Below are 23,704 nucleotides of genomic sequence, written 5' to 3'. Positions count from 1 at the left end.
CTAAATGGTTTTCCACATTTTTTACAAATAAATGTCTGAAAAGTGTGGTGTGCATTTGTATTCAGCCCCCCCTGAGTCAATACTTTGTAGAACCACCTTTCGCTGCAATTACAGCTGCAAGTCTTTTTGGGTACAGCTTTGCACATCTACAGAGTGAAATTTTTGCCTATTCTTTGTTGCAAAATAGCTCAAGTTTGGATTTAGGTCTGGACTTTGACTGGGACATTCTAACACATGAATATACTTTGATCTAAACCATTCCCTTGTAGCTCTGGCTGTAAGTCACTGTCCTGCTGGAAGTGAACGCCCGCCCCAGTCTCAAGTCTTTTGCTGACCCTAACAAGTTTTCTTCTAAAATTACCCTGTATTTGGCTCATCCATCTTTCCATCAATTTTGACCAGCTTCCCGGTCCCTGCTGAAGGGAAGCAACCCCACAACATGATGCTACCACCATATTTCACGGTGGGGATGGTGTTTTCAGGGTGATGTGCAGTGTTACTTTTCTGCCACACAGCATTTTGCTTTTAGGCCAAAAAGTAAAATGTTGGTCTTATCTGACCAGTGCACCTTCTTCCACATGTTTGCTGTGCCCCCCACATGGCTTCTCGCAAACTGCAAATGGGACTTCTTATGGGCCCTACTATCTTCTCTGCTTCGGAATCGCACACCCTGAATTTGAAACTTCTAAACTGTTTTGATTTTGTGGTGTTACTGCCCCTTGGCAGAAAAATAAAAGTTGTTTATTTTTCTATAATTCTAGTATTTCTATATTTATTTACTCCTCCAAGGCACATACAAAGTCCCACCCCATTCAACCTTTTCTTGAAACATAGTCACTGGGACTTCTTATGGCTTTCTTTCAACAACGGCTTTCTTCTTGCCACTCTTCCATAAAGGCCAGATGTGTGAAGTGCACAACTAATAGTTGTCCTGTTGACAGATTCTCCCACCAAAGCTGTGGGATCTCTGCAGCTCTTCCATCTGCTTCTCTGGTGAATGCTCTCCTTGCCCGGCCTGTCGGTTTAGGTGGACAGCCATGTCTTGTTAGGTTTACAGTTGTGCCATACTCTTTCCATTTTCAGTTGGTGGATTGAACAGTGCTCTGTGAGATGTTCAAACCTTGATATATTTTTTTATAACCTAACTCTGCTTTAAACTTCTCCACAACTTTATCCCTGACCAGTATGGTGTGTTCCTTGGCCTTAATGATGCTGTTTGTTCACTAAGGTTCTTTAACAAACATCTGAGGGCTTCACCGAACAGCTGTATTTATGATTTATTATTAGATTAACTTACACACAGATGGACTCTATTTACTAATTATGTGACTTCTGAAGGCAATTGGTTTCACTAGATATTAGGGGTATAAGTGTAAAGGGGGCTGAATACAAATGCACTCCACACTTTTCAGATATTTATTTGTAAAACAATTTAAAAACCATTTATCATTTTCCTTCCACTTCACAATTAATTTGTGTTGGTCTATCACATAACATCCCCACATTACAGCTGTAAACATACCACTTTAAACAATATATATTCTGATCACATTGTCAGTTTGCTGTATGGTGCCCCAAAGTGTCTCAGTTTTTTCAACATTCTAGCAATGCTGTTTATACTACAGGTCTACTTTATGTAGGGTGAAGACTTCCTAGGTCCAACCATCTGACACAGTCATTACACATGGACTTACTCACTGAAATGCATCAATTCTAGCACAACATTTAGATTTCTCTAGCAGCAATACCAGGTATCAGAGTACATGTCAGAAGCAGATGGGTATTTTACAGTTGGCGCCACTGTAAAAAATTACCGTTGATTTATTGAAGAAATATTGGCTGTTTAATTAGTAGGACGAGAGCTCCCATAGAACAACGAGGAAATAGAGAACATGTTCTCTATTTCCTCGCCGAGCTCCTCGTCGGCTTCCTCGGCCAAAAGTGTACACACGACCAGTTTCCTCGACAGAATTCAGCCAGAAACTCGGTCGGAAGCTGAATTCTGCCGAGGAAACTGGTCGTGTGTACGGGGCCAAAGAGAAATTCAAAAACAGGAATATTTTTCTTACAAGCAATTGGATGAATTCTGCTTTATCCCACTAAATAAGTGAACATCATGAAATATCAGCTTGCTTAAGGAACATACATTGTATGTTCTTTCAGTAAATCAACCCCTGTAACTCTTAAAATACACTGTTATCAGGAAAGTGTGTTTAATACAATCATAACAGCAACCCCTGCTTTACAAATAGTGTGTGTAATAGAACATTGAAAGAGAAACTGGCCTGTAGAAGCTGTTCCCCAAAAACACAAAAGTCAAAGGACAAGTTACTAATATTTCCTATGGTCTCCCTGCAGCTTATCTTTCCTCATTACTGACTTGCCATACTGTACTTTGTTCTGAACTGCATCTTGGAAGAGACAACGTTTTGCTTCCTCATGTCAGATCCTTAAATTCACACTACAAATATACAGCTTTAAGACTGTGGGCACAGGAGTGCCTAGGTACCCTCACATAGTAGGAAACGCACTGCATTTTAACAGTAAGGTATTCAAGTTACAATTTCAAGATGCAAGTTAGGCACAATTAACATTTCTAAATCCTTTCTTTTTGAGTTCAGGTTCAAAGACAACTTTACTACAACTTTACTACAACTTTTCCTAAATCCACCTCTATTACCTAACCTAAACTGCACAAATCCCCTTCCCAGAAATGTACTTACTTTAGCCCTAAAGCCCTGGCTCCCTCCCATATTTCCAGCTTGTTGAACTAAGGCCGGTTCACTCCAGGAATCGCACAGAAATTCCAGGGCCATAAAATATTAAAATAGAGAAGTGGCCCCATGGGATTGTCACCTCTAACAGCAATTTGTTTTATAAATACGTTTTATTCTTAATAGAGTGGTTGTTAAGTACATGTCTCTCTATGGCTGCTTTGCTGGTTCTTTCTGTTTTGTGTTTCAGGTGACAAGCTGCCTGCTGTTGCTTGGAAGATTTACCTCAGGTCTCTCAGCTGGACTCACCTCTGGAATCTCCTCAGCCTTCATTCTCGATCTTTTGGCCTGTTCTCCCACCCACCCTCCCCTTTGTTATTCCCCCTCATCGCGCTCCCTCTTTATGTGGGTAATGTCGCCAACTTTGTGGGCGAACAGTAAGTAAGTTACTTGGTTGGTATAAGATATTTCTTGAGTCTAAGACCCCTTTCACACTGAGGCATTTTACAGGCATTTTTGAGCTAACAATAGTGCCAGGCCAGGAAAAAAGTCCTGCAAGCAGCATCTTTGGGGGGCGGCACCAGAGCAGTGTATACATCGCTCCTCCACCACCCCTGCCCATTGAAATTAATGGTCATTGCTGCCGAAGCACCTGCAAAGCGAATCGACCGGCCCCTAGTGGAGGTTAAAAGAGCCCCGCTAGTGGCCGAATTGTGCCAATATAACAGCTAACGCCCCCCCACCCCAGTGTGAAAGGGGTCTTAGTGACTAAGGATGTCGGTCTGTTATTGGTTAACAACAGTCCTGTTTGATATTGAAGGTCTATCTTTTGGAGTAATGTCGCCCAATTGGTAAACTGCTATTTGGTTGGTATAAGATATTGAGTCTTAGTGACTAAGCATGATGGTCTGTTAATGTTTAACAGCGGTTCTGTTTGGTATTAAAGGTTAAAGTTAATTTCATAATTAAAATTGTTTTAAAATTGTTTTTGTCTTTACTTTTTCACAATCCTTGTTGTGTGTTTATTTTATATGTATGTTCTTATGGTATGATGGGTGTTAATCGGGTGTAAAATCCCATGTGCTTACATTCCTGTGCAATTCTGGTTCGATTTAAGTACAGTGCATTTTCAGTCTATACATTTAAACGGTCTGAAATTTCACTGCACCACACCAAGAGTAGTGCATGCACTACTTTAAAAAACTCACCCTAAAATAAGATTTCATGGTACTTCTGTACTCATGTGATCCAGTGCAGGCAAACACACTGCATTTGCAACTTGCGTTTGGGGTGCAGTTAGCACTGCATTGACATGTGCTTCAGATAGTAAGTGTAGTGCATTTTGAACTGGTGCAGGAAATGTGCAAGGAACACAGGTTTCCAACACCATGTTCCGGTGTGATCAGGCCCTAAGACTGACTTACTGTAAATTTTGGCTGTATACCAAGGATTTACAGACTCTGTATACAGACCCATTCAAGTCTATGGGGAAAGTACTAAAGACATTTCTGCCTAACAGACTGGAAACTCAGATAAGGTCTGGTTCACACCAGATGCTTTCCAGTGCATTTTTAAAGCATATTCATAATGCATGCACCGTTTTTGCCATGTATTCCATTGGCCCTAGTGTACCCCAGTGTGGGCAGTTCTAGAACTTACAAAAAAGTACAACCTGCTAAATTTTTTAGTCTAGAACACATTAAAAGCATGTAAACTGGAATGCACATTGTCCTAATGAAAATAAAGTATTTTTAAGTGTCAAAAAAGAGGAAACAAACTAACTGGACTGCATTGAAAATGCATCAAAAACGCATAAAAAGTGCGTGTGAATATGTATGCAAAACCACATTCAGAATGCTGAAATTGTGATGTGCACACACCCTAATGCAAGCAAGCATCTGGAGAAAGGGAGGGTTATAGCAGTAATGCTTGGGGGAAGGGGGTGGATTTTCATAAAATTGTAGGAAAGTTACAGCTGTCCTTAAGGTGGAAATGATTTCGAGACACAGAAATGTAGGAGTTTATTAAAAAGGCAAAATGCAAAAGCTAAAAAAAAACAAGAAAACAAGCAAGAATAAATAATTAAATAAAGGAAAATATTTTATTGTATCAACTCAAATATACATTATCATAGACAGAGTAACATATAACAACTCACATTCTTATAACACAATACAGATAAAAAGATATATCTCTCCTTGGCAAAAAATAAAGATCAATATTTTTCTACAACAAATATTTATGCTGCTGGGTTCTGTAGTGATGTCAAAGCAATGGATTTAATCACACACTATCAATTTATGTGTTACCACCATGATTGTATTAGTCAGAATAATACTTAGACTTTATCTCATAGAATGGAAGAAATGCCAGCACCCAGATAGGTACATTTTAATGGTAAAATAATTCTGGCATGTTTAACAAGATATATCCTAGGGTAAAGATTATAATACACATATCTGGTGGTTTAAGACTTACTGCCCAGTATTACCAAATAGTGGTGTACTAAAGGAGCAAGTAGGAGACACAGTAATGAACTGGCAGCTTTGTGTCAATCTGGCCTACGAGATATCTCTAGAACACCACCACTTAGTAAAAGTGAGGCTACTATACATCTTCTGCAATACACATAGTAATAATAAACGAAGATATATCTGCTCATACAGATCATGTTAAATTAACACACACCTTTTATGTGCATTTCTATACAATCTACAGCACAGACTAGAGTACTGCAGGGATTGTGAGGTAACCCAAAATATATGGGGTTTATATACACACATCAATTGATGAGAACCATACAATCGAACATGTACTTAGATTGAGGAAAATAGCTGATACTCCATGCTCACATTTATTTACAATTTATATGCCAATGAAGACCTTTCCGGTCTTGGGCAACTGAAACAACTCAGTCTGTGATTGTTGCACTTTGCAGATTGAGCTGGACATCAGATCTCATTCACTACCTTGAAACATGAGAAGCTTACATCTAGGGCCCATTCATCAGCAGGAGTTTCTTTCCAGCATAGTCCTTGTTATGGCTAAATTCCACTGTCCCCTTTTCAGCAGTCACAAATCCATGATAAATTCCGTACAACACTGTAGTCAATAACAGCAGCACCAAATATCATATTAATCCCGATATTATTTTGATATCTCTTTTAATATAAAATCTTGCATGCACTTCATGCTGTGGGATTTGGTATATTAATTTATGTTATACTTTTCAATATCAATAAAAATCATAACTGGCCAACTGATAGGAGAATAACAGTCAGGGATAATTCAACAGTCTCAAGGTCACTTATTTAATTTTTAAACCTTTCTTGTTTTCTGTTCCATATCACCAGCCTAAAACATCATATCTCTTGTTGCAATGGACAGAATTATCTAAACACTGACATTGGGTTTCACAAGACTGGCTAGAGAAGTTATAGAATGCATTCAGATAATGCTTGGCAATAAAATATTAATCACAAAATTATTTTAACTGCCTATGACAACTTCTCCCTCTAGTGTTATGCATTTTTCAGTATGAAATCAGAGCACCAGACCAATGCAGTGTTACAACTGCAACATAAACCATGAGCGATTGGTTAACTGATCTATGGTAAGATGCTATGATTCCCTAATGGATTACCCTTCTGTACCGCAATAAAATAAATGCGAAGGATCATGCTGCAAAAATCATATTTTAAAAAGTAATTGACATGGATAGTCCAGAAGTTATTCATTCATCCATTTTTTTGTTTTCTTTGCACCTCATTAAATTAGTTGTATCTACCCTTGGGCTATATGGTTGCTATTAGACCCCTTTCACACTGGGGATGTGGCCGGGTTCATGGTAAAACGATGCTTGTTTTAGCGGTGCTTTATCGCTGTTTAAGCACTGCTTTTCAGCAGCTAGCTGGGTGCTTTTAACCCCAAAGAAGGAGCTAAAAACTCCTTTGTTGGCAGGGCGTTTTGGGAGCGCTAAATACAGTGATTACAATCCACCCAAAGGTGCCTTTTTCAGAATTTTTCAGGAATGGCCAGCAAGCGCACAGCCTGAGTGTGAAAAGTCACACTTGAATGAATGGGAGGTGGTTTTCAAATGCTTAGCAGAGGCTAAAGTGCCTGAAAACTGCCCCAGTGTGAAAGGGATCTTAGAGAAAGATTCATTTCTTACACTCATTGGTTATACTCCATGATGGTGTGAAGAAGCCTGCTGCATTTTTAACATCACATGTATACATTTTGCTTCCAAACAATCAGATCCATAGAAAGTGAATTTGTTTCCCTGGCATACACAGCCTGCAAGGTTAGTGTTAATGCTTAAAGGAAATTAGTGCTCAGCAACAAAATAAATAAACTGGTCAATGGCTATGGGGGCAATAGAAAGTGTCAGTAAAATCACTGAGTTATCTTCATCATCTGAGATGCTCAGTAATTCACATATCTACTTCATCTTCTGAAGCTGGTACTTGGTCACACACCCTATGCCAACTATTGTGTTATGAATATGATGGCTGGTCTAACTGACCAGCAAGGCACAGGAGCAAGGGCCAAATTATAACTTCAGAAGATAAAGGAAATATTTACATAACAGTGTGCTAAAAATTTGAGTTTCAAGGGTGCTGAGGCGAATGTGGAGTCACATTTGAGTACCATCCCTTAAATAAATCAATACATTTATTTGATATATTAGCTGAAAGTGTTTGTGCTATTTGGATTTCTTGAGCGATTCAAATGCTATTTAACCATTATGTATGAATAACAACAGGACAATACATGTGGATATATTATATACAACTTAATTTTACTTAGTAAAAATTATCAAATTAAAACGCCCATTAGTATAGTCTACAAACAGGTCATGATTTGGTAATGATTACTGTCCAGTAAAACTAAAGATACTGGTTAAGAAATGAAAACGGTTGAAGCTTTATATCATTTGGTCATCTATAAACTGGCTGGTGATGCTGGTATTTGCACTATAGCAATAGGATAGCAATAGAATGAATATATTCTATGTATAGTTAAACAAAACATCTCTAAAAGAAATGCTACTTTATTACCACTGCTATATTTCTGCTATATTTTTTTGTGAATCCCAGTTTAAAAATAATTGGCTTTAATTCTAAATAGTTCAGTTTTAAAAGACATCAACCATACTTAAAGCACATAAAACACAGCAAAAACGCAAAAGAAAAGAATGCAGCCTTGAACCAGTTGTGTACAGGCACAGTTTGAGTGTTTGAAGAGAGGTGGATGAAACAAATTAACAATTGGTTAGACAAACCAACATGAACATATATGACAAACAACTCTAAAAAAAACAAAATAGGTTGACTTGAAAATATGCAAAATTTTAATCCAGATGTTTAAGGCTGGTCAAAAATAAAACTCAAAATATTCAAAACCCTTTTTAGTTCATTGACACATTGAGTACAAAATGTTATCTTTCTACATTTTTTGAATTTTGCCTGTGAAAATGTTGAAGAACCCTGGTGTAAAAAAAAGACCTGCTAGCTTAAAATTGCAAGCCTGGATGGCATTTACCTTTTTCACATGTATTGTGCCTTCCCAAGCCATTAAGAAAGAGATCTGGCCTCTGCTTGCGTGTAACCAGTAATGACAACCTCTTTGCAGTTATCTGTGTGCAAACAACCAGAGACATTTCGGCACTCTATTACAAGATTTTAGCACAGTAAAAAACAAGTCAAAGTCATCTAAAAAAATATATCAACTAAAGTAAGAAAGTAAAAGCAAATTCCTACTGGCAGGACAACTAGCGAATGATGCGATGCCAAGCTTATGTTCAGAGCCATTTGGTAGCCCCAGTACTCTGCAACATTGCGCTGATATGATGTGTAGACGGAATGGTCCATGCAAATGGTCTGATCTGTTACACTGCGAGCTCTAAAGACAGGATCCCAGACATCTTCAGAATGGATCAGAAACTCACAAGAAATGAACGTTCAATGAAGTGTTGGCTATCATTTGGAAGCACATTGGTATAGCTGTATTTCCCTGAAAATATATGTAATCATTAAATACTGGCCGATCGATCCAAACTCTATTGTTTTTATTGCCAGAGAGAAATTGGTCGGTCAGTAGATATGCACAATCTCCATAGGATAAATAACTTTAAATGCATCATAGCAAATGATCTGCTGACAAAATGGTATTTCCTAGCATTTCCAGATGACATAATGCTGTCTGGGAAGATCCTAGAGTTAATGCTACATTTAATTATTTCCATTATGTGGTAAATAGTGCTTGAGAGAATTCTATTTGTCAGATTGATGTAGTCTGCTTTACAAGATAGATGGAATGGGAGATCGAGAGCGTCTTAGAGGACAAGGTGAACTGTAAGGTGATGTTACTGGAGACAGTCTCAGGGCATTGCCAGTCAAGCCAGCTATGTTGTTTAAACTTCGGGATTTCTCATATCCTTTTACGAAATATTGCACAGACATCAGTGGAATTCAGCCAGAAAGAGACAGAGACAAACAGTAAAATGAAATGCAATCAATTATGAGTCCATCAAAAAGGTTTATGTAGACAGTAATGAAGAGCTGAGACAATTTTATTAGTTATCATGACCCTACATATTCTATGCAATTTACTACATTTGTTCAAATTAACCTGAATAATAATTAAGATACACATTATTATTAGTAGTAGGGTCTTCAAACAATATAATTTATTCAAAATATTAAAATTGTGTCAGCTGAAAAAAATATGGCATGTTAAACTATATGATAAACAGGCTTAATTAAAAACACAAAGCATTATGAGAAATGATAACCCCCCTTTAAGATGTTCTTGATAAATAATTATACCTCAAGGATGGTGATTCAGGTGAAAAATTTAGACTTTCCAGTCATAGTTTATTATATCTTTGTAAATAATGTTTTAGTACAGCTACAGCTAGCAACCAAACATTGAAGTTTGTAAACATCATAATTAAGTACTGTTTCCAAAAGCCAGTGTTTCCTAAATTCAATAATAATTTACGCAATATTTGAAACAATTTGCAGTTTAAATGATTATATCAAATTAACATATAATGTATTCTGAATTCCTTTTTATATGTTTCTTTTTTTTTTTTTACTTTTCAATTTTCACTCATGATAGCTAAATGTAATTAAGTATATTATTCCATGCCCCAATTCTATTTAAAAATACAAGTATTTGGAAACTGTGTATCTGCATTTGAATCTGTAACTTTTTTTGTAAAGCATATCCAAATAATTTTTTATGGTTATAGTGTAGCTCAAATGTTTGTAAATGTGCATAAAACTGTTTGTAAATTTACCACAAAGAAATAATTGTATTCAATAATTTAAACAGGTATGATTTTAAAGAAATGGTATGTCAACATTTGAACATCAAAATAACTAAAAATACATTAAAAAAATTAATTTAATTAAAGAATGCCTTTTTAAGTAATTAAAATAATTTGAGCTGACAACATTAACCATCTTTAGTAGAAAAAAAAACAACAACATTTAAGCTTCCCAAATTTTAAACATTTTTAAATAGACATGAAACATATTGAATACACACCTTATTTAGATAGATTTTCAGAATAAGAATTCAGTTTGCTGTTATATTATAATAATTGAAAGTCCAATGTTTCAGGCTAACACTAAGTTTATACATTTTGAAATGGACAAAGGTGAGAAGCATTTGAACTTGATAAAAGGGCATGGACATTTGTGTTTGCAGTGCTTTACTTTCAGTGAGGTAACTTTGTTGCATTTCAACTGAAAAAAAATCTCTCTAGAACTTATACAGGGCACCCGGATACCACAGGGCAAACTTCTAGTTTCATAACTGCCCTTTGGTTGTGTTTTTGTTATTATTACTAATTACAATTGCTAAGCATGTATCATGTACCTAATGATTTCATGCATCCAAGTTATATGTATTATATTTCATAATATTATATTTTATACAAATTGTTTACATTATATTTTCTTAAGGTTTTCCCATCCATGTTTAGTTTGGTTGCCGGAGTCACCCCATGGCTATATTGGTGATGTATCTCCAGTATAGTTAGCGACTTTGTTCCTGTCAATCTAAAGTTGGTCATAGACAGATCGAAAGTCAGTCGGATCAGCAGGGACCAGTGGAATTTCAATCAGTGTGTGGCCATCCATGTGCAACAGAAATTGATCATTAGACCAAAGTCTGCCAAACAGTTGGAAAACCTTTGTCAATCGGCAGCTGTATCCAAACGTCTGCAGTTGCTGATGAGTGTATTCTGATAGTAATAGGAGTCACTGTTAGAATACAATATCCCAGTGGGGGATCATTTTTCCTCCACCTGAACAAAAAAGAAAACTATGAAAAAAAATATGATTATAGTCATCTTTAGAGTCTTAATTCTCATGTTATAAAATGGTATTATCAGCCCTCCTGTTGATTCTCAACTGAAAAAAGGTAGATTAAATATCCAGCAGGTGGTGGAGGAGTTGTTCATTTGCAGAAAAAAGAACTCAAGAACAGAGATCTCAACACCAGGACTCTAAAATACATAGAAACCTGTTAAAAAATGCAAAGCATTTAAAAAATGTAATATATTTTGGATTAATTGAGCCTTTAAAATATAAAAACGAGTTATTTATTATTTAGGGATTGTTAAACACAGTAAGCTATTTCAGTGTTTGTGTTCAATTTATCCCCCCCCCCCCCCTTTTAGTCATGAATATGCAGTTACGGGATACATATATGAAACTAAATATAAAGAATGTGTGCTAAAATGGCCTTTTCAGTGATGCTTAATACACTAATTGTCCAATGGCAGCTCAAAGCAGCCATTAAGAGTTGGCTTGGGAATCAGAGCTGACCTAGGTGCATTTCATTGGCCCATCTCTTCTACAAGTAGGTGCAATGTTTGCACGATAAATAAGTAACTATAAAATTATTTAGTTATTATTTTAGTTAAATCATATAAGCAGGTAGGCAAATCATTTAATTTCATGACCTAGGTAAGTATTCCTGCTATGTATAGATACAATGGAGAAGCAGGCGCCTAGCGAGATAAAGGTGCTTTTGGATGCCTACATTTTGTTTATTCCAAAGATAGAATAATTCAATAAATTAACAGTCATAGCTTATAGGGGTTTAGCATGTAGGCTGGCTATGGTACAGTCAAATGGCTGTGAGATAAAAGGCTTTAGCATGCAGTCTGTCTCTGGTGCAGCCAAAGGGAAGTGAACTAAAGGGGTCTAGCATGCAGGCTGGCTCTGATGCAGCCAAAAGGCTGGGAACTAAAATGCAGTTAAAGTACATGTAAACCTTAACTGAACGTCACTTATTTTAACAAAATACTGATGTGTATTTTTAATACTGCTTTCATCTTTTTTCCTACTTGTTGCAACTCAGTATAGTTTTTATTTAGCCTCTTTACAGCTACTTCTTGTCAGGATTTACTTGCTCCAGCAATTGTAGGTCTTCATTTCTGGAGATGGCTTTTTTTATGGTCACAGCAGTGAAACATGCTTGCACAATGTGCGTTGTCATGGTAACTTGTAGTCTCCAAAGGGAAAGCAAATATCAAGGAGCAAAACTGGGATACCAAGGCAGAGCACTGTCACTTTCATGGAAGGGTCACCAGGTGTTATTTTAACCACTTCCCATCCCGGCCATTGTACTTTGACGGCCACAAGGTGGCTCTACAATGCCGGGAGGATGTCTATTGACATCCTTGGCTCCTCCGGCCACCGGGTGGGTGCGCGCCGCATCACTGAGGTGCCGTTGCACGTGCCTGGCGGCCGCGATATCCGCCAGGTGCCCGCGATCGGCCGTTACATAGCCAAGGACGTGGATCTGTGTGTTTAAACACACAGATCCACGTCCTGTCAGGGAGAGGAGACCGATGCTGTGTCCCTTGTACATAGGGACACAGATCGGTCACCTCCTCCAGTCAGCCCCCTCCCCCACAGTAAGAATCACTCCTAGAGAACACATTTAACCCCTTCCTCACCCCCTGGTGTTAACCCCTTCCCTGCCAGTTACATTTATACAGTAATCAGTGCATATTTATAGCACTGTTCGCTGTATAAATGTGAATGGTCCCAAAAATGTGTAAAAAGTGTCCGATGTGTCCGCCATAATGTCGCAGTCCCAATAAGAAGTCATAATTCTGTTCCCCATTTTGTAGGCACTATAACTTTTGCACAAACCAATCACTATACTCTTATTGCGATTTTTTTTACCAAAAATATGTAGAAGAATACGTATCGGCCTAAACTGAGAAAAAAATATAAAAAAATGGGATATTTATTATAGCAAAAAGTAAAAAATATTCTGTTTTTTTTTCAAAATGTACGCTCTTTTTTGGTTTATAGCGCAAAAAATAAAAACCGCAGAGATGATCAAATACCACCAAAAGAAAGCTCTATTTGTGGGGAAAAAAGGATGTCAATTTTGTTTGGGAGCCACGTCGCACGACCGCGCAATTGTTAAAGCGACACAGTGCCAAAAGCTGAAATTTCACCTGGGCAGGAAGGGGGTATATGTGCCCAGTAAGCAAGTGGTTAAAGAAAGCTGCAGTAATTTTTGTAAAATTACTTTTGAGATTGCATCAGCATGTTAAATATTATGTGATACTTTATTAATTGGGTTAACATATACACAGTTTGCTCAAAATAATGTGTTTAACTATTATCGTATTCGAATATGAGAACATTGCATCACTAACTGGTTTCAGATACCCAATATTAATCTGGTGAAGTCAGTACTGTAGATATTCTTGTTTTGATTAAATTGCTAGCCAACAATATATAAGGATCTTGGAATACACCTCACTTTGTCTTTTTAGTGCAATGTTTAGAAATGAATACCTTTGTTGATTCATCTACAGTATACCCAAATCTAAAAGCCCAGTTTTGGATGAATTCTGTTGTGTTCAATTTACCAAGTGGATAGCTCCTAGAGTGGAGAATCAAGAAGAGGCAGAATAACATCATTGTTTTTCATTAACAGAGTAAAATATGTTATGTATTTTCTGTGGGTATGACTGGAGAGGGATGTTGTAGTGTTCAACATGGTCCATAAGAAGTCAATTGGGCTGATTTACTAAACGAAAACAGGTTGTTAATTTTCCAAGAGAATTTGCATGTTGCAAGGGAATTTACACTTAGCTCAATTAATAAGGTGACATTTTTCTAACTTCTATCATCCAATACAGTGCAAACAAAAAAAAAATTCCCCTGTGCATGAGCTGTTTTTTTTCCACCATATTTACTAAGCAAGAAAGAACTCCCTTTCAAATTGCCAAAGCTCTTACAAAATGAACAAATAAACTACCTTCAGTAAATATATTTTTTTAGAATTCATACATTTTATAGCTCAATTTTCACAGTGATAGATGTTGGAGAGCCTTCCTAAGCTTAATGTTGCGATGATAAATAGGTACTACAACCAATGACTAAAACTACAAAGCTACTTAGTGCACAAATCTCTACTTCCGAGCTGTTGAATGCTGTTTTATGAGGAACTAAGGCATTCACTTAACTTTAAAAAAAAATAGATAGAGGTGGGTGTTTGTTTGAGGTCATTAAACAGCAAGAGAACATATTCATAATTTTAAGTGTCCATATATTTGTAACTTAATAAACTGTTCTATTGTTTTTTTGTTATGTCAATTTTAAACATAAATCTAGCTATGTGTTTGATTCATCAGTTTGTTGTAGGTAATATTCAAGTCACATAAAAGTACTACCATGTTTCAAACATCTATGTATCAAACATTATATGACAAATATGTATTTAAACCACTCTGTTCTCTGTGTTATCAGAGGCTGATATGGGCATTCAGATCAAGCCTTCTTATGAAAGGTATTAGCCCAAACTTATGTAGGGCAACATGTGAAACGAGATATGAAAATAGAGGAACATTTTATAGAACTTGCAATTTAATCTATGTTGCAAAATATTATACTGTAATATATATTTTTTTATATAGATCAGGAAATTCAGTACTATAAATTAAAGAAGAAACAAGTATGTGCTTTAGCATATAATCTTGTGGATTTATTAGAATTCCAAGAGCAGTCATGAAATTAAGTATTATACAGTGTGTTTGTTGGACAGTTAGACAAAATAAAAATGAAAACATGAGACATAAATGACTAAATGGTTAGACTGAGCCACACACATTGCTAAGCAACTTTTCAGCAAACACAGTACAGAGATGGAAGAAATAAAAAGAGGAGCTAAGCTACATTGAACACCATACAGTCATTCAATTGCGTGTGATTATCCCAAAGCAAGTTTATCAAGCCGAGGACTGATTAGCAATTGGAAGAATTTATTTGTCCTTTGTCCTGACCAAGTTAATTGCCACTGAATACAATAGGTAACACTTTATGAAATCATATAATATGCAAACATTTATGGGTAGATTATAAGTCTCCATTACTTAACCCAAGTTTTATATATGTACTGTACTGTATATAGCAAATTTTATGAAACCTTTATATGGTTCTATACATACTATTTTGCAAATGTTCTGGGAAAGGGCTTTTTTCAACATAACACCTGCACAATTTTTCAGGTTTTACATGGTAATATACCAAATCACCTAGTAACTTAAAGGTAAAAATTATATTATACTTGACAATGTTTTCATAATATAAATGGATTAAAGTTCTGCTGATCTGAATTTAAATGTAAAAGAGGGGAGTCATACCTTTTCAGGATAGAGATTTGTACTAGAATGTGTATGTTCAAGCTGAATTAAAGTAAACTTTTTTTCCTGTAAATATTCTGAAATTGCAGGTTAAAGTTGTGAAAGCATACCTGCAAATCTGTGTTATATTTTGATTTATTGTTATTTTTCATATTATCCATATGCCATCTTGTATGTAGACTATGTTTTGTGACATTAGTGGGAGGTGATGAAGGTGTTAATATTATCTGAGGGAAGTGATGTAACCATTCCTTCACAGAATATTCTCTATACGAACACCCTTTGCCAGGATTTGTGTGTAAAAGGGCAGTGCTATCTTCACTCTCTTGTGCTCTTCAGCCACTTATTACATATTTTAAATGCTGCTGTTAATAAAATGAAAAGACAGACGTAGCATAAAGCTGGAAGGAACCAATTTGTTCTGTGCAGTGATGTACTTCCCTCCTTATGCGAATGCAGTCTTCTGGCTAAGCCACACTTAGTGGTCTATTTTGTAAAACATTATTTGCATGAATGTCAGAAACTTTTTTGAAAACTGAATGAAATTTCACCTTATATTTTCAAATTGATTAAATCCTGTGTCATCAGCTCCACCTAGTGGCCAAAATGTAGCATGTTTTCTCATTGAGGTATTTCAGAAAACAATACCACATTTTGTTTACTAGGTGGAGCTGATGATACAAGAGGTAATCTATTTGAAAACATATGGGGAAACTTTGTTCAGCTTGCACAAAAGTGTATGACATTTGTGCAAAGAATTTTTTTTATAAATCACTTATTTTGGTGAGTGGGCATGCATGCATTATTTTGTAAATACAATATTTTCATAAAAAAATATTTCTCCTTTAAACATAAACAACAACATTTCTATATTTATGTCACTGTGCACATGAAGTTCTACTTTGTAATCATAATGATGTTAAAAAAAACTCAGCATTCACTAAAACACTGAAACACAAACCATAAGTTATTGTTGTTAAATAAGTTCAACTATCGTAAGTAAAAACCTTTACATGTTGAAAATGCCTTTTTTCACATTTGAAGAAAACTATCTGTAACTGATTCTTTGGTGTACATATCCAACAGCTTGATAAACAGTGCATTATGTTAAGATAAGCTATCTTGGTACCCCAGCTGCATTTCCAGTGGTATATATAATTTTTTTTATTGCTAAATATATTTTTCCAAAATATTCACTGCAGAATTCATAGCTCAGTATCAGCTGGAGTGTCAGTGATTGCTTACCTCTATCTTACGTAATAAATTATTCAGATTATAATTAGTTCAGAATTTAAAAATATCATACCTTTCCGTATTCCGCCATCTGTATTGCAAGCATAGTCACCTGCCGTCAGAAGGAAACAAGTTCCTGCTCTTCGGTTTTTATCCCTAGTGCTAGAGCGTCTCATTGGGTGTCTTTCTCCAGGTGACAAAGGTTGGTCACTTCCTGAACTGTCCTCACCTGGTAATATTTGGGGACAAATTGCAGCAAATCACATCCAGAAATATACTCAAATAATATATAGTAATAACAATAAAAATGTGTATAAATTTACAAATAAAATATAAATAAATAGAATAATTTGTAACTTTATCACTTGTGCATTTGCCTGGCATTACCAGGTATTTTTTCAATTTGCAGTACTGTGAAAGATGGGCTGACGATTATTCTTACATTGTACCCAAATGATTTAATATTTTTTTTAGCACAGAGCTTACTTTGGATAGAATATATGTTTTTTTTTTTTACATTTTTTTATAGAAAAACCTGATGTATAGCATTTTACGGACTTCAAAATACCCCCAAACATGTTTTTGTTTTTGGAACAAAGCAAGCAGCAGTCTGAATGGTAGAGGTCACGACTATGTAATGCGCAGTTCATATATTTCACTGATCAAGAGTTAGTACCCTCTTATGGTAGTGGTCAGTTTTGTGTGCTTTGTTAAATATTAATGATCAGAGGTCAGTGCTCCATAACATTAGTGGTCAGTGTGCCCCCTTTATGATCTATATGTGCCCTGTGCCCCCTGCTGCTCAGTGTGCACCCTTTTCATTGGCGGTCAGTGGGTCAGTGGGAATGCCCATTTCTTTTTGTTAACATGCTTTACATGGAGCTGAAACTTGAAAAGGTAAATGTAAAATATTAAATAAAAAGTGTGGACACACTACCACTTGAGAGCTCCTCAGATGCCATACAGGACATTTTCGGGGAATTGCAGGAGGACTCCCCGCAACCCACGCTTAGCGAGATCCTACGGGCGGTGCAGAAATGCACGTCATCGGTTACTGCTGCAGTAGATGGCCTGAAGCTCCAGTTTGGAGAGCTCACTGAAACGGTGTCACTTATGCGCCATGACCTCCAGAAGATCAGGGAGAGGACCACGGATGTGGAGGGCCGCATTAGTGACATGGAGGATGCACTCCCTCCCCTCACCAGAGACACTAGATCTGCCCTGCAACAATCCGCTCAGGCTACCGCAAAAACAGACGACATCGAGAACCGCCTGAGAAGGAACAATGTCCGTATAGTGGGGCTCCCAGAGAAGGCGGAAGGTAGGGACCCCACGGCCTTTGTTGAGACATGGCTCCAGGACATATTTGGCAAAGAGGCCTTCACCGCACTGTTCGCGGTGGAGAGGGCGCACCGCACACCTCCTAGGCCCCTTCCCCCTGGTGGCCCCCCCAGATCCATGCTTGCCAGACTCCTAAACTACCGTGACAGGGAGATAATCCTGCGGCTGGCCAGGGAGAGGGGATCGGTGCACTACAACGGGGCCAGAGTCTCGTTTTACCCAGACTTCTCAGCTGAGGTACAGCGCAAGAGGGCTAAATTCGCGGAGGTCAAGAAGCGCCTGCAGAAGGTACAAGTTACATATGCAATGCTGTTCCCGGCGAAACTGCGGGTTACAGTGAGAGGCCAAGCCACTTTCTTTGAATCAGCCGCAGAGGCCGCGCAGTGGCTAGACCACAATGAGCAGGACCTGAGGAGACGCCTAGAAGATGACAGGGGAGACTGACGCCCCACAGCTGCCTTCACATGTTACCGTTTTCGTCGCAGACAAGATAAGTTTTTACCTGTTTACCGGGATTTTACCTGTTTTACATTTTATTAGCGATTGAACAGAGCTTCGGCAGTTGAAGTTTACCCCCCCTGGAATCTATGCTACAGCGGGGGGCATGCACCGGCGCACTGATCGGTGCCGCTGTTTCACCCTGGCTAGGGAAATGTGATTGTTTGTGCCCGGTTGGCACACATCGTTTGCCGAATCCACGCATTGGAGGGCCGCGGATGGGAAGCGCCTCCACCCCGGCTGGGGCTGTGCTGTGGACATTGCTACAACACCCTTTTTTGTTCACAACTTTTGCTCAATTGCTAACAGGATCACGACATTGGTTACCTATTCTGTTTCTGGACTTACTGCAGTCATACCTATGGTTTTGCTTACCCGAGATGACCCTAAGGCCCATGGCCTTAATCATTGATCGCTTCTGGTTTCACCCATGGCCACCACCCCGATAGTGACTTGGAATGTGCGCGGGGTACATGACCCGTTGAAACGCACCATGATTCGTTCTGGACTGAAAAAGTTCCTCCCCGCGGTTGTGGGCTTGCAGGAGACCCATCTTACGAAGGACACGGTGGGGTGTCTGGGATTTTCCTGGGTGGGCAGGGCATACCACTCCACTCACACCTCATATTCACGGGGGGTGAGTGTGCTGGTGCACAGCTCCCTGGCCTACCAGGAAATCGACGCAGCCATAGATAATCTTGGCAGATATGTGTTTTTATATTGCAAGTTATTTACAGTTACCATGGTACTAGTTTTTGTATACATCCCCCCGCCCTTCTCTCGGGAGGTGTTACAGTTACTTTTGTCTTACCTGGGCGATAAGCCTGATGTTCCCATCCTGGTAATGGGGGATTTCAATGCATGTATTGACCCTAGGATGGATAGGCATCCCCCAGCTCGGGCTCCTCAGGGGGGCAGGGGAACGATACTGAGCAGATGGCTGGGAGAAGTGGGGTGGCTAGACATCTGGAGGGCTAGGTACCCTGTTGTTAAACAGTTCTTGTGCTTTTCTAAGTCCCACGGTTCATTGTCACGCATTGATCTCTGTGTGGGGTCCCCTCAGGCTCTGAATATGATTCCTAGGGTGGAGTACTTTCCGAGAGGGGTCTCTGACCACTCTCCGCTGGTGGCTCACTTGGTGACCCGCCCGGTCTCCTCTCTGCCCAGGGCTCCCTGGAAATTGAATGCCTTTTGGCTAAAATTGTTCACCTCCCATGATCAGGTCACACGCAGGATAGAACAGTACTTTATGGATAACTGGGGAGGGGGGGACCGCGCCCTAAACTGGGACTCCTTTAAGGCATGCCTCAGGGGAACATTTATTGAGGAAATTGCAGCCGTTAAGCACAACTCATCCGCTCTCTTAGAGCGGGTGGAGGATCAGGTGAGACAGCTGGAATTGACCTACGTTATGGACCCTTCGGACTCCGCGAGGGAGGCATGGACGTCGGGCCAGGACTCCCTGGACCGGCTGAGATCCTCCGCCGCGGAGAAGAAACGCTTCTTTACCCAGCAAGCCTATTATGAGGAGGGGGAAAAGACGGGTCGTCTGCTGGCCAGAATCGCTAGATCTCAGCAGGCGTCCCCTGCCATAGGAGCGATCCGAGATGTTGGAGGCACCGCTCTCCCTGGAGGAACTCCGGGCGGCGGTTGCATCCTTCTCTACATGCAAGGCCCCGGGCGACGATGGTATTCCCATAGAAGTGTATACCCAGTATGGGGAGGCGATGCTACCCAAATTGCTCGAGGTGTTCAACTCCTCATTTGATACTGGAGACTTGCCCCCCTCCATGACTAGAGCAAACATTGTTCTGCTTCTGAAGGCCGGCAAGGATCCATTGGACCCTGGGTCGTATAGACCTATATCACTCCTACAGAGCGATGTCAAAATTCTTGCGAAGGTACTGGCCATGCACGTGAACAAGATTATTACATCCATTATTCACTCTGACCAGGCGGGCTTTATGCCGCGTAAATCCACGGCGACGAATCTTCGTCGGCTCTACCTGAATGTGCAGACCTCCTCGGGATCCGCCGGCACTAGGGCACTGTTGTCGTTAGATGCCAATAAGGCCTTCGACAGTGTCGGCTGGCGGTATCTTTGGGAGGTGTTGTCTAAATTTGGATTCGGCCCTAGGTTCCTGAGGTGGGTACGTCTGTTGTATGCTCAGCCCAAGGCAACTGTACGCATGGCTGATAGGATGTCTCAGGCCTTTGCTCTGGGCAGGGGGACCAGGCAGGGATGCCCCCTGTCCCCCCTGCTCTTTGCTCTGGCCATCGAGCCCCTTGCGGCCCTGGTGAGGGACTGTGAGGCGGTTCGCGGGTTCAGATATGATAATATGCACGAAAAGATCATGCTGTATGCGGACGACATGCTCCTCTTTTTGGAGGATGCAGATGACTCCCTACGCCAGGTAATGACTATCATCACTGACTTTGGCCACTTCTCGGGCCTCACCATTAACTGGACGAAGTCAGCCCTGATGTTCCTGGATGGGGAACCTGATCATGGGAGTAGCCTCCCGTGCCCGGTCCCTGTAGTAACATCATTTAAGTATCTTGGGGTCTGGATATCTCCCACGATTACAGATTATTGTAAGCTTAACATACACCCCCTACTATCTAAATTTCGAGACAAGATTCAAATCTGGAATAGACTGAAGATGTCACTGGCGGGTAAAACCAACCTTATCAAAATGATACTAATGCCTCAACTGTTGTATTTCCTTCACAATGCGCCCATTGTCATCACCCTTAAAATATTCCGTGTAGTTAACTCCCTTTTCCGACAGTTGTTGTGGCACACCAAGCCCCCTAGGATAAAACTGGAACAACTGCAGCGCCCGAAGGAGGGAGGGGGCCTGGCACTACCTAATCCCTGGCTATATTACTTAGCGGCTCAGCTGCAGCATTTAATAGGAGCCATGGAACCGATGCCCAAGGCCTCTGCGGCTAGGCTTATGCTGCAGGGCTCTGGAGCTGGTACGATTCCGGAGGGGCTGGAGGCTCGTAAGTTCCAAAGATCCAATAAACGTATGCCCACGTATGCTTTAATCCAGAAGATCTGGAACAAAGTTCGACAGCTTCAGGAAGTGGTGGGGTTTACCGAATTTAGCCCCATTTGGGGAAACGACACATATGAGGAACTGGCCAGGATTGACCAGGGCCACAGATGGAGGTCCTATGGGGTCACGCACCTTAAGCATATCTTTCAGGGGGGTGCCTTACTCTCGTTTGACGTACTACAATCCAGATTTAACCTACCACATACCATGCTATTCTATTATTTGCAATTACAGCATGCTGTTAGGGCCCAGGGGGCAGGTACGGCGTGGGTTCATTCCCCCACGCCGATTTTCCGAATGTTGTACTCCACACAGGATACTAAGGGCATGATTTCGTTATGTTACAATATGCTTTTGGCTTCATTTCTCGAGGGACACCCTATGAACGTAGCAGAACAATGGGAGGTGGACCTGGGGCCCATGGAAGGTGAGGTGTGGGAGGAGGCGTTACAGGCCGTAAACACATGCTCGCTTAATGTATCGCAGAGAGTCTCCCAACTCTATATCCTGTTGCGGGTGCATTACACTCCGGTTAAACTTTTCAGAATGGGCCGGGCCCCGGATCCGCTCTGTGGACGCTGCAGAGCGGCCCAGGGAGATCTGATCCATCTACTTTGGAGGTGTCCCAAGCTACACAGATATTGGACAGAGGTCTTGGCTACACTGAACTCGGTGTTCCAGGCCAACGTTCCATTGGAGCCGCTTCATTGCCTATTGGGCGTTCTGGAGGGGGTAGTCGAGGAGGGGACCACCAGGGTGGCATTTGCCAGGTCTCTGTTCCAGGCAAGAAAACTTATTCTCTTGCATTGGAAATCAAGGGAAGCCCCGGCCCTTAAAACATGGATCCAACACATGGGCAGGACCCTATCAATGGAAAAGTATATATACCAGCACAGAGGGAGCTCAGGGAAATTTCTTAAGATCTGGGATCCATGGCTCGCGACACCTGGTCTTAGCCCCTTGGAACTGGTACAGGACAGGCTGCTGGGTGGAGTGTAGGGGCAGCTATCTGCGCCAGAAAAAGAATTCTTACCTATTCATCTGGGAGGCCTTCTAGCTGGGGAAGGGGTAGGAGGGAGAGAGCGGGCGGTGGTGAGGACAGTGGGCCTGTCGAGGTCAAGTGATATATAGTAAGGAAGTAATGTTATACGGTTATGACTCTGTGGTCTCTTAAGGATTTATGTTATATATGATGGAATGTAAGCTACAAGATTTCATTTGCTTTTTGTTTTCCTGTAAATGCAAGCCTTTGTCTTTTCCTGTAAATGTTTGTTATGTGAGCAATAAAAACCTTTTGATTCAAAAAATAAAATAAAAAGTGTGCCGCCTTCCCATGCAGGCTGGTATCCCCATAGCAAGTGAGCAGGCAACATGCAGCCCAATGTCCATACCAGTGCACCTGCCCTTCAGCATTGGGTGGGTGTTTTGAGTGGGGTTCTCTCAAAAAATAAGGGTTTTCCCTCAAAGAAATACTCAACAAATATCGGCTGCACAACTATGTACCTAGTCTTAATATTTAAGCAGCAGTAGGCTAGCAATAATTAAGGGATTCCCACTTATACACACTAGACAATAATATAAATAAAAAGTGCAATGCTGTTTACATAAAATAAAATAAAAATCACAGTTAAACAAAACTACAAAAACATCAATCTTCAGTGCAAAGCAATACAACACTCCAAACACTGTCAGTGTGTGTGCGCGTGTGTGGTGCTGGGGGTTAATTTTTCACCTACCTGCCCTTCTATAGGGGACAAGTAACTGGTCATCTCCCACACTTGTGAATAGGGATGAGCTTCGAGTTCGAGTCAAACTCATTTTCGACTCGAACATTGCCTGTTCGGCGAACAATGAACAATTTGGGGTGTTCGAGGCAAATTCGAAAAGCCGCGGAACACCCTGTTAAAGTCTATGGGAGAAATCTAAAGTGCTAATTTTAAAGGCTAATGTGCAAGTTATTGTCCTAAAAAGTGTTTGGGGGCCTGGGTCCTGCACCAGGGGACATGTATCAATGCTAAAAAAAGTTTTAAAAACTGACATTTTTTCGGGAGCAGTAAATTTAATAATGCTTAAAGTGAAACAATAAAAGTGAAATATTCCTTTAAATTTCGTACCTGGGGGGGTGTAAAGAAGGCATGTGAAATAGCGTACTTAGAACTGTC

At 39.9% G+C, this 23,704-nt stretch overlaps 1 protein-coding gene across 4 annotated transcripts in view; it reads right to left on the bottom strand.

Moving 5' to 3' along the window:
• Positions 1 to 4,796: 4,796 nt before the first annotated feature.
• Positions 4,797 to 23,704, bottom strand: part of KCNC2 (potassium voltage-gated channel subfamily C member 2) — a 329,619-nt gene continuing 310,711 nt past the window's right edge. The window contains exons 4-6 of one of the 4 annotated variants that reach the window (XM_040343983.1): positions 16,712 to 16,867; positions 8,259 to 8,352; positions 5,729 to 5,816 (exon numbers count right to left, since the gene is read on the bottom strand). In XM_040343983.1, the coding sequence (XP_040199917.1) occupies positions 8,291 to 8,352; positions 16,712 to 16,867 (218 nt within the window). In that variant the 3' untranslated portion in view covers positions 5,729 to 5,816; positions 8,259 to 8,290. Of the gene's footprint in view, positions 9,154 to 16,711; positions 16,868 to 23,704 lie in introns of all 4 variants that reach the window. The other 3 variants (XM_040343981.1, XM_040343980.1, XM_040343982.1) reach the window with 3 other exon arrangements.

Source organism: Rana temporaria, chromosome 3, assembly GCF_905171775.1.
Source record: "Rana temporaria chromosome 3, aRanTem1.1, whole genome shotgun sequence".
Lineage (NCBI taxonomy): Eukaryota > Metazoa > Chordata > Amphibia > Anura > Ranidae > Rana > Rana temporaria.
This window is presented reverse-complemented; position numbering and strand designations above follow the sequence as displayed.